The 18,803-nt window shown below is 42.6% G+C and overlaps 1 protein-coding gene across 2 annotated transcripts; it reads right to left on the bottom strand.

Moving 5' to 3' along the window:
• Positions 1–350: 350 nt before the first annotated feature.
• LOC138635299 (C2 domain-containing protein 2) lies at positions 351–18,630 on the bottom strand. 2 transcript variants are annotated; one of them, XM_069722712.1, is made up of 14 exons: positions 17,722–18,630; positions 17,292–17,387; positions 15,686–15,805; positions 13,468–13,569; positions 12,929–13,045; positions 11,661–11,769; positions 9,932–10,040; positions 9,755–9,819; positions 9,507–9,622; positions 9,193–9,355; positions 5,046–5,287; positions 4,392–4,659; positions 4,126–4,162; positions 351–2,658 (listed from the first exon to the last, which is right to left on the bottom strand). In XM_069722712.1, exons 1-14 carry the CDS (start codon positions 18,019–18,021, stop codon positions 2,514–2,516), a joined length of 1,989 nt encoding a protein of 662 aa, XP_069578813.1. In that variant the 5' UTR covers positions 18,022–18,630; the 3' UTR covers positions 351–2,513. The 2 variants fall into 2 exon arrangements, with proteins under 2 accessions (XP_069578813.1, XP_069578812.1); XM_069722711.1 differs by lacking the exon at positions 4,126–4,162.
• Positions 18,631–18,803: the final 173 nt, after the last annotated feature.

Below are 18,803 nucleotides of genomic sequence, written 5' to 3'. Positions count from 1 at the left end.
GAGATTGTTTTTTTTTTTCCCCTCAATGCATGAGAATTTAGAAGCTGATTGTTTTGTACAAAAAAAAAAAAAAAAAAACCCCCCGGCAAAAATAACTCGTAGCTATCAAGATAAGATCTAGTGGGGTAAAAAAACCACAATGTTTTCCTCTGGAATGTGATGCAACAGTATAAAGAAGCATAAACTGGAGCTATATGTGCTGTAAGTATCCACTGCTGATGCCCCTACATGTACAAAAGCCTCTCAAAAATGTAAAAAGTGAAACAGCACACCCACATGTGTAGATTTCATAGCAACGCAAGCACCGCCGAGAATTCACAGCAGCCAGAACATTCAAAGTGCCACTGCAGTCTCAGTTATTCAATCAATGTTTATTGCTGAAAATGAAATAACTCGATATGTATATTAGTTACAGTCCCTGCAGGGGAATGACTGATGCCTCTGCAACGACAGTTCAGTCAGCCGGTTTCTGTGCACAGAGCAGATGCAGATTACAAAAACATCAGGAAGCAGTTTATGAATCACACACAGCCCTACTGCTCGCCGAACGCACCACAGTAGCTGATTCTGACAGGCTGTAAAAGGCTGCGAAGCTGAGTGGGATTGAAACGACCCATTTACCTTCTCCACTCAAGAGTTTAAAGGTGTTTCTGTCTGAATGATGAAGCAGTTTTTCCTTCTTTTTTTTTTTAAACAGACTGCAGTCAGTGATAGTGAATGAGAGCAGATCACAGCGTTGCTACGTAAAGACACAAAAGACACCAGCACCGTATCTGCAGAAGAGTGTTGTCGTGAACAAGTGTTTTTTTTTAAATGTATTCTAAGGTAGTCTAATAATGTAAACACTCAGTTAGCAGATATGTTATGTGCATAGGCTTCTTAATTCTAGACACTACCGATGGTGAAGGAAACACAGTGGTACGCTCGTCTCACTACAGTCTGAGAGTGGATGCAGCCTGTGGGCCCAAAGTCACGTCAAGTGGAGGAGCAAGTCTAGAAGAAGCCGTGAATTCCTCCTCGGAATAACTGTAAGGCAATCTGTTAGTTGTGTGCGTCACAGTGCTGCATCAGTTCTCAGAGCAGAACTTCTTGATAAACAGTAGTTAACATGATGGAGAGAGAGAAGCTGCTCACAATAAAAAATACAATCATTAGCTGGATTAAAAAAAAACAGAAAGAAAAAGAAGCAGCAGCCCAACAAGATTGGTTGCTCTCAAATGTGTTCACTTTCTTTTGTTCACGTGTTCAAAGCTACATCTTTTAAAAACAATAAAACATGAAATGACAAGACGGAGGAGTTCATTCCATTCAGCTGTGGTTCAGGACCCAAACACAAGTTTCAGGAATGCGACAGGTATGGCCGAGTGTATCCTCACAGTCCCTGGGATCAAGCTTCATTCGCTTCCCTTTTGACACATTAACAGTCCTGCTGGTAACAGTAGTGTGCAGGAGGAATCTTTTAGGAAGACAAAGGAGAGAAAGTTGCATATTATCTGAAAACACTACAAAAAGCAGAAATCACTCTGCTTCTATTTTCAGATGGTGGGTAACTTATTTACGGTCGGTGGGCGCATGACAACATGACCTCTGTACATGCCAATCACAACTTACATTAAGGTTTTGCCGTCTTTATTAAACATAAAGCTCACTTTTTTTTTCTGAATTGCTACGTTTTATAGCTTTCATTGTGCACATTACATACATGATTTAGTTTAATTTGTAATAAATTTAGGAGGACTTTTAACAAATAAATTCATAATATTAGTGTCAAAAAGTAGTTGTGTTATTCTCCCACCTGCAGCGGTCGTGCAGTGAAAAGATTATTTCCATGAACTACGGAAAAGTCTCGATCGCAGAGTAGCTCCTATCATTGCACTTTAAATAAAAGGTACGGAAAATGTGCAAATCATACAAACACCACTCTGCTCTTCATCTTTGGTCCTGTTGGTCCACCGTAGGAGACCTACGGTTTACAGCAGGGAGAGTTTCCTCTTCGCCCTCAGCGTCAGTGAGGTAAAGAGTGATGGCCCACAGTCCCGTCTGTCCATAACGAGGCCGCAAAAGCACTTAAAGATTTTCCAAAATGTTGCATAAAATCAAATATAAGAAACATGCAGAAATATTTCCTCTGAAATGCCACCAACTCGGGACAGGATATCTTCATCCACACATGCACGCACTTGCTTTCAGGTGGAATGTCGGCTTCTTATTTGAAGCACTCGAGCGCGATCCAGCTGTAAAAAGAGGATATTTTCCCATCTGCGCCATCTTCCCGTTTACAATGCAGGAGCCCCGGAATGCAGGCCGGGCACCAGAGGGGGAGAAGGGCTAGCCGGGATGTTCGCCAGTGCAACTTTGAGGTGGAGGTGATGATGGTAGTTGTTGTGGGGAGGGACTGAGGTGAAGGGCAAGGTGGCAGCGAGGGGGAGTGGAGGTGTCACACATGTGGCTCCCCTATGGAGGTAGAGCCGTTGGCTTTGCTCTTATTCTTACTCTTGCGGTTGAGCATGCGGCTAAGCGTGGCTGTTCGGCTGGCCCGCTCCACTGCGGACGGAGACTCCAGGTAAACCAGGTCGTTGTGGGACTGGCTCATCCCCGGGTCTTTGCGCTGGTGACGTCGCCGGAAGAAGAGCTTGGCACTCTTCTGAAGGAAGCTGCCTGTGGCAAGGGAGTGGACAGGAGATAGTGTAAAACATCACCTGAGACAAGATTTCACCACTCAAGAGAAAGTAATGATGAAATAATAAATACAAAAATAAAACTTAGGCATGTGTAGTATTCCTTTCAGCAGCAATATGAAGACAGCCGAAGCAGCAGCAGCACAACATTTGTGTTAGTTGGACGACAAAAAAAAAAATAATAAAAAAAAAATCTGTCATAGAGGGTTGAAAAACCCCCCAAAAACAAACAGTGTATTTTGTCCTCTTTCCTGTACTAGTCTTTCCTCTGCGTTGGAGCTCCGTCAACCTTCGGATGGGGACACTCAGACTTTGTGTGTAATCACCAGCGAACACATTGTAGGCTGTCGGTTCAGAATGCTGCAGCGTGGCTCCTGATTGGTTCGTGTCAGCATGAGCACATTTCAACATCCTGGCGTCGTTACTTCGGCTGCATGTTCAGTTACGGATTCATTTTAAGAGTTCGTTAAGAGTTGAAGTGCTCAAGTAAAGCAGCCCCGTATTATCCGTGTGACCTGGCGCACCTCTAACACCTCTCATCGCCTGCTGAGGTCACTGAACCAGCAGCTTTTAGTAGATCCTAAATCCAGACTGGCTCCTCAGGTCGATTGGGTTTCCTCAGTGACTTTGGAACAGCCTCCTCCTTCAGATCATCTTCAACACCGGTGTTCAATCTCAGTTAAAAAAAACCAACATATTTATTCTCACTGGCATGTCCCCACATTAGACCCAATTTAAATTTAAATGTTCTTTTTTGTTCATAAGTACTGCTTATGTGTGTTGTTTTGGATAATTATTGCTTTTAATTTTTGTTTGCTTTACTGCTGCATGTGTTGAATTAACGGTTTCAAGTCGGATCTGTTTGACGTTGTGCAGCACTTCTGTTTTGCACAGATGTGCTTTATAGATAAACTGACTTGGCACTAAACTGTACCAGCGGAGAGCAGCCTTCCAGTCCAACCTGGCTGCAAAGATTATTCCTCTGACTCAGCATGGAAGACGTTTCTGTGTCATCCTCAGTATCTGTGGCTTAGTTTAGTCAAGTATGAGACTATGGAAGTTAATGATAAATGAAGAAAAAAGGACATCAGTATATGTTGTAGCACACACTGACAGAAAAAGGCTGAACAATACACTGAACAGCAAACAGATTTTACAGATACTGAAGTATGAGATGTCAGATCTTCATCACGTGTGATATTTTAGTCCGTATCAACAGTCCTAATGCAGCATGTCATACTGGAGGTAGTAATATAACAAAATATTCAGTGTCTATATTTTGCAGCCTCACAAAACTTCTCAAGTCTAAAGATGGATGCTAAAAATGATTTTACAGGAACTAAAGAATGAATTTGACTGAAAAACAATGTTATCTAATCTACTACTATCAGAAACTACATATACAAGAGTACCGAGGACACTAGCAGTAACTCACGATGTAACTTACTCATCAGGACATAATGTGTGCTTAGCAGTGCTCTCCTCTAAGATGGGAGTGAAGATAGTCGAGTACAGAAACGTTCAAACAGGAAGAGGGGAAGAGAGAAAACAGACTGCGTCACTGAGGAGCATCAGATGGATGTCAACACAGCAAGACAGAGAAAACTGAGCAAGTTCTGCCTTCTTAAAGAATTCAAGAACAATACTCCTTTAAATGTGAGAGACTCCATTGGTGTGAGAGGTGCCCCCCCCCTCCCATCAGTGACCTCTCACCTCGGCTCTTCTTGCAGCTCGCCTCCGACACACACATGGAAAGCGAGCTGTGGTCCAGTTTCTCTCCGGTGTGGCTCTCCCAGTTCTCTGGAGGCCGGCCAATTCCACTGGGGCCTTCCTGGGGCTCAGACTCGTCTGGAGGACTACTGATCCCCGACGCGATCGCTGTGGTCACATCCTGAGTAGAGCTGCCCTCTGACATGGAGGCATCCATCGCTGCAGCGTAGCCCGCCATCAGAGCCAGCTCGTCATCCTGAGACAAAGGCGTCTGGAAAACAAAGCACATTCCCCTTTTAAAAATCGATTTCTACCGAAACCATATTTTCTTTGACAGTGTGATGATGGAAACTGTTTTTTTTCCCACTGGATGGCCAAGTTTTAATGACAGACACATGCAGGGTACTCCAACAAGATGTGGAGTCTCTTCCTGGACTTACGTCTGAAATCTACAGCTCTCCTCGTCGTGATAAACCACAGGAGCACCAAACCTTTTGGAGGAAACTAACTTCTTGAGCAGCAAATATGAGCGACTGTCCTCACCTGAGCTTCCAGGCTTTCCCAACTCCTTTACAGCCATTTATATTAAAGAAGTGCGACAGCAACTGATGTGAAACGGTAAAGTTCACCAGTTCCCCTCGTATAGTTCATCCTTACTTTGGCGATGCCTGAGATGATGATGGTGCTCTTCTTCACCGGGGACTTGAGCTTCTGCTTGGCAGACTGGTGGAGTTGTCTGATGGCTGCTTCGGCCACCGGGTCGGTTCCATTGAGCATCAACAGCTCGGTGTCGGAGGAGGACAAGGCCTTGCTGACTGTGCCCCCCAGCATGGACACCTGCTCGGAAACACGACGCTCCACCAGCTTGGGCTTGCTGACCACCACCTTCTGGGCGGGATCTGAGGGAAAACAAAACTCTCCCATCACTTCAAGGACATGTTACGGAAGTTCCGAATATTCATTTCTGTGATACGGTGCATTGGGAAAGAGACTGTGGAGAGTTGGGATCTTTCTGTTGGCATCCAAAATGTCTATCTGCTATTGTTTGATAAAGATGTGCAAACTTAACCCTAGCTGGGTATATCACACTTACAGCAGACATTATCGTATAATGAGCCCTTCATATCTACAGAGGGAATAAGTCGTCCTCCAGGGAGTGTGAAGGGACAAACTAGACGCTGACTGCAAAGAGGGCGTGTCGAGTTTTTCACGACTTTCATAGCCGCCATAAATTCTCTTCCACCTTTGAAAGAGGACGGTGAAGCGGGAGGTGATCAGTTGATTGCAATTTGCAACCCCACTGCTAGATGGCACTAAATCCTACACAATACTCCTTTAACAACACTTCACCTTCAAGTCCTCAAATACTCGCCTGAACATCTGGATGAAAAAATATTCTGTCTGTAGCACACAATGAAACTGTACGAAGTGTTCAAAAATGAAGTGTCGCCCAACTCCAACTTGTGACTGTATTCCTAATACAGCTTTCTTATCTGTCGTATCTGATGTCACTGCATGGGAGGCACAAACTAGGCTCTTCTATTTGGTTTTAGAAATCATCAACGCAGAGCTCATCTTGGCACATATGTGCACATCACATTCATGGTACAACCATGGTACAACTCAGAACTACGCTCTGCTAGGCAGCGACTAGAAAGCTGGAAAGGAAATGGCGTTCCACTAATTTAGAGGAATTTCACCTGGCCTGGAAAAGATAGTCTAATGTTATATAAGAAAGCTCTTCGTAAGGCCAGGACTTTATACTATTCATCATTAATAGAGGAAAACAAGAACAACCCCAGGTTTCTTTTCAGCACTGTAGCAGGCTGACAAAGAGTCACAGTTCTGTTGAGCCCTCTATTCCTTCAGCTCTCAGCAGTAATGACTTCATCAACTTCTTTATCAATAAAATTCTCATTATTAGGGAGAGAATCGGGCCGACCCTTCCTGCCACAGTCACTGATGTGTTGCTAAGCACAGCAGCCCTGGAAGCAACTGTAGGACCAGATGTAAACTTGGAAAATGTCTCTCCTGTTGAGCTCTCTGAGTTAACTAGAATTATTTCTTCATCTGGATCCTCTAGCTGTCTGTTAGATCTCATCCCAGCTAAACCTTTTAAGGAAGTCTTCCCTTTAATTAATACTTCCATATTAGATCAGATCAGCCTATCTATTGTAACCGGCTATGTACCGCAGGCTTTTAAAGTGGCTGTAATTAAACCTTTACTTAAAAAGCCGACTCTTGATCCAGCTGTTTTAGGAAACTACAGACCAATTTCCAACCTGACGTTTATTTCTAAAATCCTTGAAAAAGTTGTTGCAAATCAACTTTGTGATCATTTACAAAGGAATGATCTGTTTGAAGATTTTCAGTCAGGCTTTAGAGTTCATCATAGCACAGAAACAGCTCTGGTGAAAGTTACTAATGACCTTTTATTAGCCTCAGATAATGGACTCGTGACTGTACTTGTTCTTCTGGACCTCAGTGCTGCTTTTGATTGATCATACGATCTTATTGCAGAGATTAGAAGACGTTACGAGGATTAAAGGCACTGCATTAGACTGGTTCAAATCCTACTTATCAGATATATTTCAGTTTGTCCATGTCAACAATGAATCTTCCAGACAAACAAGAGTTAATTATGGAGTTCCACAAGGCTCAGTGTTAGGCCCAATACTTTTTACTTTGTACATGCTGCCATTAGGAGATGTCATCAGGAAGCACTGCATAAACTTCCATTGTTATGCAGATGACACTCAGCTAATTCTTTCTATAAAACCAGATGAAACTAATCAGTTAGTAAAATATCTAAAAGACATAAAGGCCTGGATGACCAAAAACTTCCTGCTTCTAAATTCAGACAAAACGGAAGTTATTGTACTTGGTCCTAAACACCTCAGAAACTCTTTCTGTAATCACTTAGTTAATCTAAGTCTTGTCTTGGCCTCCAGCACCACTGTGAGGAACCTTGGAGTCATATTTGATGAGGACTTGTCCTTTAGACAGCATATAAAGGAAATCTCCAGAACTGCCTTCTTTCATCTACGTAATATTAATAAAATCAGGAAAATCCTTCCTCAGCGTGATGCAGAAAAACTCATTCATGTATTTGTTACTTCTAGGCTAGATTATTGTAATTCCTTGTTGTTAGGATGTCCAAATTACTAATTAAAAACCTTGCAGTTGATCCAAAATGCTGCAGCAAGAGTACTGACGGGATTTAGCGAGAGAGATCATATTTCTCCAGTTTTAGCTTCTCTTCACTGGCTTCCTGTTAAATCAAGAATAGAATTTAAAATTCTCTTGATGACTTACAAAGCTCTAGATGACCAGGCTCATCATATCTCAGAGATCTTATGGAACCATATAATCCTAGCAGAGCACTTCTCTCAGTACGCTGGTCTACTTGTGGTTCCTGGAGTTTACAGAAGTAGAATGGGAGGCAGAGCTTCAGTTTTCAGGCTTCTCTCCTGTGGAACCAGCTCCCAGTTTGTGTTCGAGGGGCAGAAACCCTTCTAGCTTTAAGATTAGACTCAAAACGCTCCTTTTTGATAAAGCCTATAGTTAGGGCTGGCTCAGGTGGACCTGAACCAACCCTTAGTTATGCTGTTATAGGCCGAGGCTGCTGGGGGACCTCGTTACATGCTGAGCTTCTTTTCTTTCCTCCTACTCTTTAACTGACTCATACCTCACCATCTTTTTCTCTCCCATAGTTTCTTCTTATTATCTGTTGTCTCCATTCAGTTCCCTCGCTCGCGTAGTTTCTCATCTTTCTTTTGCAGATGTCCCGTCATGGAGCTGCATGTCTCTGCTCTGTGCTTGTCGTCTCCACCAACAGTTCTTCTCTTCTATCTCTATGCTGTCCTTTTCTCTCTCTGCTCTCCTCTCACCCCAACCAGTCAAGGCAGATGGCCGCCCTCCTCTGAGCCTGGTTCTGTCGGAGGTTTCTTCCTGTTAAGAGGGAGTTTTTCCTTCCCTCTGTTAGAGGTTTTTCTCCCTTAAAGAGGAGTTGTTTCCCTCCTAACTTATGTGGGAATTGTTGAATTGTTGGGTTTCTCTGTATAATATTGTAAAGTCTTGCTGTAAGGACTTTAATGTGTTAAGTGCCATGAAATAACCTATGTTGTGATTTGACGCTATATAAATAAAATTGAATTGAATTAGAAATGTCACATGTTTTCATCTTCAGACTTAGGGTCAAACTGGTCTCAGTGTTTTTGAGCTGTTAATAGAAAAGTACAGTTTTAGGTACAATTCACAGGAACCTGTAATTACTCTGCTTTGTTTTCAGTGTTTTGCTGTTCCAGATGTTCGGTCTGCTCTCCTACTGACACTGCGTTGTAGTGAGAATGACTTGTCGTCAATCAGGTTTAGCAGGATCTTATTGCAAAACAGTAAGACCGCTAAAAAAACCAGCTCCGCTATTTACAGCTCTTTGCCGGCAGAGACTTTGGCCAAATTTAATTTATGAATCAATTAAAAATAATGGTGCAGATATTTTTAGTGACTAAGGATCAGCATACTTTTGGTCAGTGGCTCTAGAACAGACCAAAGAACTCTGGCTTGCAAACTGAATTTCAATCTTTACTTTTGTTTTTAAAAACAGGAACCATTCATTCATTTCAAAACAATCTCTCTGTGAGCAGTTTTGATTTGCAGCTGTTACAACAGCAGTATTAGAATCAGTACAACTCTTGGTGTGCCTCTAAGTCTCTTCTACATATCAGTTGTGCAACAAATGCCTTTCTCGGAGTACAACTCATCCTCGGCACCCTGTACAGTCTGACGGTTTCCAGTGGCGTACCCAAGTTGAGTGGGAGCGGTCGACCCGGCTTGCTTTTCACCGCGGTGATGGTGGTGACCACCGTGCCGCAGGGCATGACTGTCCGGTCCATCTCCACCCTCTTATTGGAGGCTGGGGTGGGAGGGTGCCAGGACCTCACCTCACTGGGCTCCAGGTAGGTAAACTGAAACACACAATTCAAGTTAACACTCCAATTTCGTGTCAATAATAAAAAAACTAAAAAAACAAATACATGATAAGAAGTCCACTAAATCTGTTTATGTTGAAGGCAAACACGTGAGGAGATCCCGTGTTAACTGGGATGATGGTCTCACGTCAGTAGTAAGAGATCCAGTCACTGTGTCTTTGGCCTTGAGTGCAAATGTTTGCTGTCCTTTGGGTTCCTTCTTCACGAGATCGAAAGGCACAGACACCTGACCGAGTAAGGAGTCTGAGAAAGAAAAAAACCCACATAATTTAGTATCAAAACATGTGACAGCCAGAGCTCACAAACAAAATCACTCATTCATTAACAAATACATCAAAACAAATATATACCAGTAACATCCTGAGTTCTACTTACTCTCTTGAGCTTGTCCATCATTCATCAACTGAACATTGAGCTCTTTTGATCGTCCATTCAATTCACTGGTGAGACAGAAAAATAAAAGAGTTTAGTGTGCACTGTGGGGTTAAAAAAACAAACAAACAAACAAATGTAATTTAATTAATTAATAATGTTATCTGCTGTCGAACTTACAAGATAAAGGGCTGGTCCCAGGCAAGACTGGCTGTGTTCTTCAAAACAGACGTGTTGAACCTCTGTGGAGGATCATCCAACTGCAGGACACACAGAGGATTCACGCTGCCTACAAACACACAGCAGTAAACATCTTCGTCAGCATCACCACCACAACAACAACAACAACAACACACAAATCAGGTGATCCAAGAGCTGAGTGAATATTCTTTCACTCTAATTGACAAAGGGCGGTTAATGTACGTTGTATGTATGATGAATTATGCAGAGGTTAGAGGACACGGTGTTGGTTGAGAGTTCTTCATCAGCCTTTTCTGTGGAGCACATACAGTAAATTGAACTTCAGGAGCCACGAGCCAGACAAGAAGCCCTACAGACAGAAGATCCACAGCAGCTGCTCGGGATTTCTTTTAGTCTCACAAACTAAACTGTCAACTGTTCCTCACTTAAAGGACGGAAAAATATATATAGTGAAGTGCTGAATGCCGTGTCCGTGTGTCCCCTCCGCTATATTTAAAGGTGATCAGAGCACTTAAGAGGATGTCTGGAGTCCCGAAAACAGCTGACTCACAATTAGAGAATGACTCATCACCAGAACTACCAAAACACAACTGCTATGGCTGATGTTACGATCCAAGACTTCATCAGTGGACAATCATTTTAAAACCTCTCGACGACTCAGAATATCTACTTTCTTTAATGGCTGACAACACGCTCAGTAAGTGAATCTTACTAACACTATGTGCAGGTCTGCACCACCACGCTGGGTGTGTGTTATTAATATACTGCCAACATTGTTTAGCTTTAACCAACAGTTCACCAAAAAAATCTCCTCAGGATGCACAGTCTGTGATGGCAAAGTAAAACCTTTTTCTTTACATCTTAAATTTGTAGTGCAACTAAAAAGGAGGGCAGTTAAACAATTACTAGAAATATGCTTGTTAACTGAGAGTCGATGAGAAGAGCAACACCAAACCAATATGTACACACAACACATTGTAGGTTTATGGAGGGTTATGGCTTGATTTTTTTTCTTGGCTGAGCATCATGACTTCATGTTGTCACTGTAAAGTTGTAAACAAGACGTTGCAGAGACTTTGGGAAGTCTCTGAGCCCAGGTAAGAAATGATCAGGCAGTTTGTAACCTCATGGAACAAGCCAATATATATTCTAAGACTTCGATGACACAATATTTCACCTTTGGAATAAATGTGGTTAAATAAATCTCTTCATAAAAATATGAATTCAACAATGTAGGTGAAGGTTTCTTTGTGTCTGATGTGTGCTGATGCTTGTGTTTCTGCTCGGGTTACTCTGCCGGACCTCCAGTTAACATGATTTGTTAGAAAGAGGTTGATGGATGGAGTTTATATGCAGCTATTTATTCTTCAATCAGTAAATTAATACCGGCTTTACTGACGCTGCTGCTGGTGAGGCTAATACTGAGGGACACCACCATCCAATCAGAGGATCTGTTCTTTTGCTTCAGACTTTATACTTTGACTGAAGTGTTTTTTGAAAGACGAAAAGCTTATCTAATACATCCCATCTTCTACGGAGGTGGCTGTAAAATGTTGGCACTTCTTTGAAAAGGTTACAGTGAACTAGATTCATGGCTCCGTGATGTAGGTTCGCTGGTTTGTGAAGGACGGAAGGCTCATAAAGAAGAATAAAAACACAGCGACAGTGATTTCATCAGAATGTGTAATAAATCAGACGAGCAACCAACCTGCAGCATCTTCCTCCTGATTGAGTGTGACCCGGATGTTTTTCACTAGCAGCTTCCAGTCGTGGGCGCGGGGGGGTTTTGGGGGTGATGCAACTTTGTTGTGGGCTTCCTATTGGAGAAACCATACAACACTAGGTAAACTAGAGGGCCACTCCAAGAGCGCCGACCTCGGCCGAGGCAAACAGTCTTCTATGACATGCAAGGCCTGTGGCGATGTTACAATTGAACTCATTCCTGACAAAATGAAATGACAGACCAAATAATACCCATCTTAAATCAATGACTCAATGAAGGGCCCATTGATTGACAGTAATATTACACCTACATAAACAGGTGCACTACGTCTCCACTCTGCTTGTTACACGCATTGGAACTGCAGCAGTGCACAATCAAAGGAAAAAGAATAAAATGATTATAATGCAAGTTATTATTATTGTGTACGTTAATTTGTGCATGAGCAGATCAGTTTCCTCTGCAGAGAACTGGTCTTTCCTACTACTTGTCACATCTGCCGTTATAATATAAATCTGCTGAGGTGCAAGCACCCCTGGCTCTTAAAGGGAACGGGAGACAACACTCTGGTTTATTATCTTTTATGCCCAAAATGTACCTACGACTAATTAAGCAAATCCCCATTGAACAATGCACTTTACTTTGAACTCAGATCGTTGACCGTAAAGTGAGAAAAAAGTGGATTTTGGATAAACCTAGAAAGCTCCTTGTGCTTCACAGCATTTGCTTATACTGTTAAAACAGAGCCCATTACATTTATACAGTTTTTTGTGTTCGGTCACAATTGAACTTTGCAACCAAATGCACCATCTCACAGTGTTAATGAGAATTAAAAATAATTTGTGAATCAAACCCGTTAATCTGATCTATTCCAAAATATAATGGGTTCTTCTTTGGCCCCTGCGACACCTTTCCACCAGGTTTCATGAAAATGGAGTGGGTCGTTTTTCTGTCATTGTGCTCACAGACACACAAATGAAGAAACAAGCTGCACAGAAACACAACCTCCTTGGTTGAGGTAAAAACTAATAGATTTATACATTTAAAGGTGTATTCATAATAAATGAATGATATTAGAGGACAACAACCCTGCTGACAGAAGTGTCTCTTGTTCATAATTTGCATTGAACGTATTCTTCTGTCCTTCTGTGGCTTTGATAAAAAAAAAAAAAAAGAAGAAGTGCGCATTGAAGTCTGATTTGACAAATTGCAGCAGGCTGAACGAGAAGGACAGTTTTGCACAAGGCGTGACTCACCTTCATCTCTGAGGCCTCAGCAGGCCTGCAGCTCAGCAGCACAGAGGGACGCGTCACGCACAACAGCTGTTTCAGCTGCTCCCTTATGACCACTACACTGGAAGTGTTGACATTGTCCTGATGGAGAGACATGATGCCATCAGACATGCACAAACATTTATTGTGTCAAACTGGAGAACAGAATCTCCTTTTCTGGAGAATAAAAAAACCAAAATGAGATCTACCTCACTTTGACGGTTTCACTAATTTAATATGTTCTTTGTGAACTGTTCTGATCCAAAGAGATTTGTTTTACATTTAACAACCCACAAAGTGTTTGACCACAATGACTCCTGTTAATATTTCTTTATGAAACTACTAACGCCACATTTACGTGACTATCCGCCATGAAAATCAAAAGAAACCAATTCATATGAACTCAGATTATCAAAGACTCACATTTGATGTATTAAAACACAGTTTCAAGAGTCTATTTCTTCTTGTTTCTGTACAGTGAAACATTTCTCCATACGTTAGTGTGTTACACAGCGTTGTCTTACCTGGGTGAAAGTGGGCGTCACCTGCAGCTCCCCCGTCTTCAGGTCAGAAACTTCCCAGCTCACCTTGACCTCATCTTCAGCTTGTTGCATGTGTAGATGAAGCTGAGGAAGAGAAAATTCATGATGCCTTATTTTTGTGCAGTTACACTGATGGTCAATTGAAGATAAAATAACACAAGTTCTGAAGCAACAACCCAAACATACAGCGACTCAGGTGTGTGTGTGGGAATATAATCAAAAGATTTTTGAGGATTTTGTTTCCTCACCTGAACATTCATAACAGACTGTTGTTGATTGATGATTCTGATGGACAATTACCCAACTATTAAGTTTTAAATATCCACCTGGGCAACACTTTTAATAACATAAAACATTAAGCATACGAGCGCATTTGTTCTTTTACATTTGTTGACTCACTTCAAAAGCAGCGAGTGATCTTATCACGCCTGATAGAACTTGAGACACTTGAATACATCATTCTGTCAATTTATTCCAAACTGCAATCTGTAGAAGAGATTTTAATTTGCAGTGGGATTTGTGTCTACAGTCTGATTGGAGATCATTTGGAATGAGTGTTGACAGGAGATGGTTATTGATGTTTTCAGCTGGTTAGGATGTTAGATATTATTACCTACACTAACAGTGATGGCACCATCCATTCTGCAAAACCTTTATGAAATTTCTCTTTCATCAACCTGACGCACAGGAAAACTGATTCTTAGGGAAAGTCAGCAAGGTGAACGCTACGAGAATAAAGTGAAAGAAGAAGGAGAAAAGAGATCAGACCGGGCCATCCTGCCCCAGCAGGCCTGGATTCCAACGTAAGACTGAACAGGCGCCTCTGATGCCAAACAAAGGCCTCATCAGATAGAACCGGGAATGCTGAGATTGATTCAAGATCATACAGAAGGCCTACCCATTTAAACTGGAACACTACGTTCTAGTAATACAAATGAAACTACCTTCCATAAACTGAACAACAGAAACTGTCTACCAGGTGGATGGTTGTTGCCTTCATTTATTAATTGGCCTTGTTAATGGTTGATGGCTCCAACCACCTGACTCAGAAGTGGAGTCACAACACGTATGCAAATGTTGTTTTTGCATTTCAAAGACGAACGCATCATTTGGATGATGCATGTCACATGCAACAGGTCATGTGGTACCTGTAGTGTGTTAAAAGACAAATCACAGCCAGCAGCACACCTCGGTGTACTGGCTGTATTATTGTGTCCATATACTCTACATGCCCCGGGGGCTTCTGTTCCACATATCCCAGCACTCATTCCACGACGAGCCGCGAGTTTTCTAGCTTGGATCTCAGTCAAAAGCTGACACATGTTCCAGTGGATGGATGGAAACATTTGAAAGGGCTTTCTGACTTTTCCAGACGAAGCCGAAACAGTGAGAGGGGAAAAGGGACGAGGCTTCCTTTATGTCGCTGCAACAACAACGGATCCACAACCAAAACAAAAACGCACGACTCTAATCCTGACTTTAGCTTTCTAGCCTCTCACTCAGGTTGTACTTATGGCACAATGAGCTCTGGGGGGTGACAAGCATCTTATTGGTTTAAAAATAGCCTTCACACAATTGGGTTAACTTATACAGCCACTTGAATCCATATATTGCTGAAGATTTCAAACTGAATCTGAGAAGAGGATAAAAGCTTACCACAGCGTAATGTACAGTACTGTTACATATCCTAACACATGAGCTGGGGCTCCACTTTATTTCAACACTACAAGTCTAAACAGGAAGGGTGAGGGTTAGAAAAGACAGTGGATGACCCATAGGACTATTCATTTTAAGAGATAAGCCCTGTCAGTTTTGGGCATAATGAATGACTGTACTTCTCAGGTAAATGAGTCATTAGTGTCATAACTTGAGAGTTTCATCATTCCTGTATGGATCCCTGACAAATGTGAATGTAGCCCTACTGCAAATGGGGCTGACAGGGGTGTTAATGAGGCCTTTGGGACATTTGCCAAGCACAGAAAGATACCTCAACCATTTTATCTAATAATGCGGCCAGCAGTGAGCCAGCTCTGGCAGCACATCATGTTCAATAAAATCTCCTATTAAACCAAACCACGATGACTTCCAAAGGACATATATCCGTTTTCAGAGGCCTTACTGTCAAAGGGATATATAAAAAAGAAAATGAATTGACTGCATTTCGATGAAATCCACGACTTAGAACACAAGGAGAATTTACCTTCATCTCCAGTGGAGCGATACACATTGTGTATTTACAAGGATCTGCTGTAGCCATATCTGTCAATCCAACACCGAGAGAGAACTGAAGCTTCTCCCCAACCACACTGCAGCAAGCATCCTGTGGGGAAGACGGAGAAGGCATTAGTGTCACCTAAACCTGCTGAGAAATAAAAAGCTAAGCTATTGATAGCATTACCATGCTGCTGAGATGTAGTTATACAATGTCATATGAAAGCAACTCAAACAGGGAGAGAAACCAGAATTTGTACTGGACTAAAAGAGGCTGTACACGTGAATCAATATGAGAGGAACACTAAGTATCATGCTTCATTAGTAATATATTTATGTTTCTGTGTGTGTAGACAAAACAGTATTGAAATAAAAAACCAGAGGGGTGTGTTTACACACTGGCTTTAGAAAGAAATGATCCAAAAGTGACATATTAGCCTCTGGAGAACTTCACACTAAACACTGTAAAAAAGAGAAAGAAAAAAGTGAACTAGCTTTCAAAGGCATCATCAGCAGATTCTTACTGCACTTACTTTAATTAACAATTCTAGCAATGATTAAGTGTCCTTTACTAGAAACACATTTCCGCAGTGCATTCCTTCTGATTTTGAGAACAGGGTGAACGTCTTCGAGACCGGTTCAGCATTAGATCACTATGAGGGGAAAACTAAACATAGGCGCTGGTGCATTCCTGTCTGCCCGCTCCTCCTTAGTGTTGAGCTTGACAGCTATATAAGCTTCTTAAACACACACACACACACACACACACACACACACACACACACACACACACACACACACACACACACACACACACACACACACACACACACACACACACACACACACACACACACACGCACACTCACTCACACACACAGTCAGTCACTCACTCACACTCACACACAGCAGGTGGGTTAAAATAAGCCTCTGTTCATTAAACTCCCCACACCCAACAACAGAGCACCTGGTATTTGTGTCCATATCATGATGATCACAAAGAAAAGCGCTGAGTTTGCATTGGGAGCACCGCAAAGCTGACTGGGCCAGCAACACGGCCAGCAATTTGTCCCTATCTGACCTCTCTGAAAAATAAAAGCCCTCCGGTGGCAGTTTGGTTCACACACATTCTCCAGCAGTCCGGCCCGTAATCTATCAGACTGAGAAAAGAAGGAGCAAGCAAGTGTTTCATAGCCTCTATAAGCGGAAGTATCGAGTCATTGTGCCTTTTGATTATCATAACCAGCATGTAGAGTCCTGGAAAACTATTACGCAGATTAATTTGCCAAATTGAAACGGATGGGGAAATGATGGTACCAAAGTTGGGTTGTGTGCTGCCGGCTGTAATGCAGCCCTGAATGAGGAGAAGCTCCCTCTGCACTGAATTAGTGAAGAGACTGAATTGACAGGTGAAACTGCCATGTAGGAAGATTACTTTTTCAGAGGCACAACTAATCCATTTTCCAGGAATAAATATACTCACTGATCACTAGAAATAGATAATCCCAAACAGCCACAAACATATCGTGCAAAGCCATTTTTGATGAAGGAAAATGAACTGTATTAATAACACTATTACTTTACTGCCAGCATACCTTGTTCCTGGCAGACTTCTGAAAGCTGGACACTTGGCAGACCGTGAGCTCTGACGCCTCAAGACCATCCTCTTCAAACGTCAACAGAAGCTCACCCTGATGAGGAAGGAGACAGACGCTGTGAAACAGCAACAAACATCTATTGCACAACTCGCAGATCTGGAATAATGTTGCCAATAAAATAAGCAATGATCTGGGCAGAGCTGTGTGACACTGGCAACGTCATTACTTATGTTCTGACTTGATGAGTCAAAGAAATAGAAAACAAAAAAAAAGATGATGGTTCAGAGGTGGGTTGGTGAGATTTGATTCAAGTAGCTGCGGCTAAGATTTATGGATTATGTTTATGAGGGCACGAGGAGAAAGCGGTCACAATAAAAGCCAAACAGTACTTTCTTTATTGAAGTCACCTGCCACACATGCGACTTACCCCTCGCTTCCTGGCCTCGTCGTTCAACGCTCTGCACCACGCTCCTCTCCACTGACTTCTCCAGCTTTTCAGTGACAGCGCCCATCCCAGCAGAGCGGCGGCTTCCTCCTCCTCCTCCTCCTCCGCAGCGGCAGCATTGTCTTCAGCTGCTCTCGGCTTCTTTCCTAAGATCCCATGTTGGAAATACTGGAGGAAATACACTCCCAGAGTCACCAGGGACGCGACGAACAGTGTGACCATGCACAGCCACTGCGGATCCTCCAAACCAAAATATGAACTGGAACTTTCCAAGTCGGACATTCTTTGCAAATGAAAAACAGCTTAACGCACCTCCTCTGAAAAATGTCCTGGTAACCTCATAGTAGAGACTTGTTCAGAGAAACCGATGGAGGCTTTCACCTCCAACTGATATCAACCCCCGATACAGGTTATGCTTATTGACGCCCATTCTGCAGAACACGCAGCTTGTAAAAGCCCTGCAGAGTTCCCGACCTACACGAGGTGGTTACAGAAAACTACACCATTGTCAAATAGCTGAAGGAAGGCAGATAACCTGCAGAGCAGCTCACTCCTCCTCTCATTGAATATGCTCGTTAGCTTCGTTGGCTAATCTTTGCCACGGTTTCGCTTAACGAGCTACTCTGCATTAGCTATAAAGCCGACAAAGTTTCCTCGAAATGAATTATATCCAAAGTCTGTAATTATGCTCCACCAGACGACACCCAGCCATAAAATAAGAGTCCCGGAAAAACATCCTGAAGGCGAGGAGCGCTGTCCCTCCCGCTGGACGCGTTAGCGGCTCAGTCTGACTGGACAAAGTTGCCGTTTAGAAACGGATATGTGGCACAAACTGTATCTCCCAGCATGCACCGCGACAAACGCGAGCGTTTGTTTTCGTTGAGTGGTCGCGCGGACATATTTCCAAACCGAGGCTACCGTGTAGTTTATAGACGATTTGCATTAGCAATGCGCTTTCATAGTACATTTGCTGCTTTTCGTCGCATTTAAAAGTCAAAGTTGAGGAAAAAAAACAACAACTCGTATCAGGTATTTTGAGCTACGCGACTTACCGTAGATTGTCC

This window comes from Brachyistius frenatus, unplaced genomic scaffold (assembly GCF_029030835.1).
Source record: "Brachyistius frenatus isolate BFR_SWC_R1_liver_20210118 unplaced genomic scaffold, ASM2903083v1 Contig_301, whole genome shotgun sequence".
NCBI classification, from domain to species: Eukaryota; Metazoa; Chordata; class Actinopteri; family Embiotocidae; genus Brachyistius; species Brachyistius frenatus.
This window is presented reverse-complemented; position numbering and strand designations above follow the sequence as displayed.

Coding starts and splice junctions, on each gene's coding strand:
- LOC138635299 (XM_069722711.1), bottom strand. CDS start 18,021: ATGTCCGACTTGGAAAGTTCCAGTTCATATTTTGGTTTGGAGGATCCG. Junction 9,820..9,931: donor TGGGACCAGCCCTTTATCTT/GTAAGTTCGACA, acceptor CTGTCTCACCAG/TGAATTGAATGGACGATCAA. Junction 2,659..4,391: donor GAGCTGCAAGAAGAGCCGAG/GTGAGAGGTCAC, acceptor CCCTTGCCACAG/GCAGCTTCCTTCAGAAGAGT.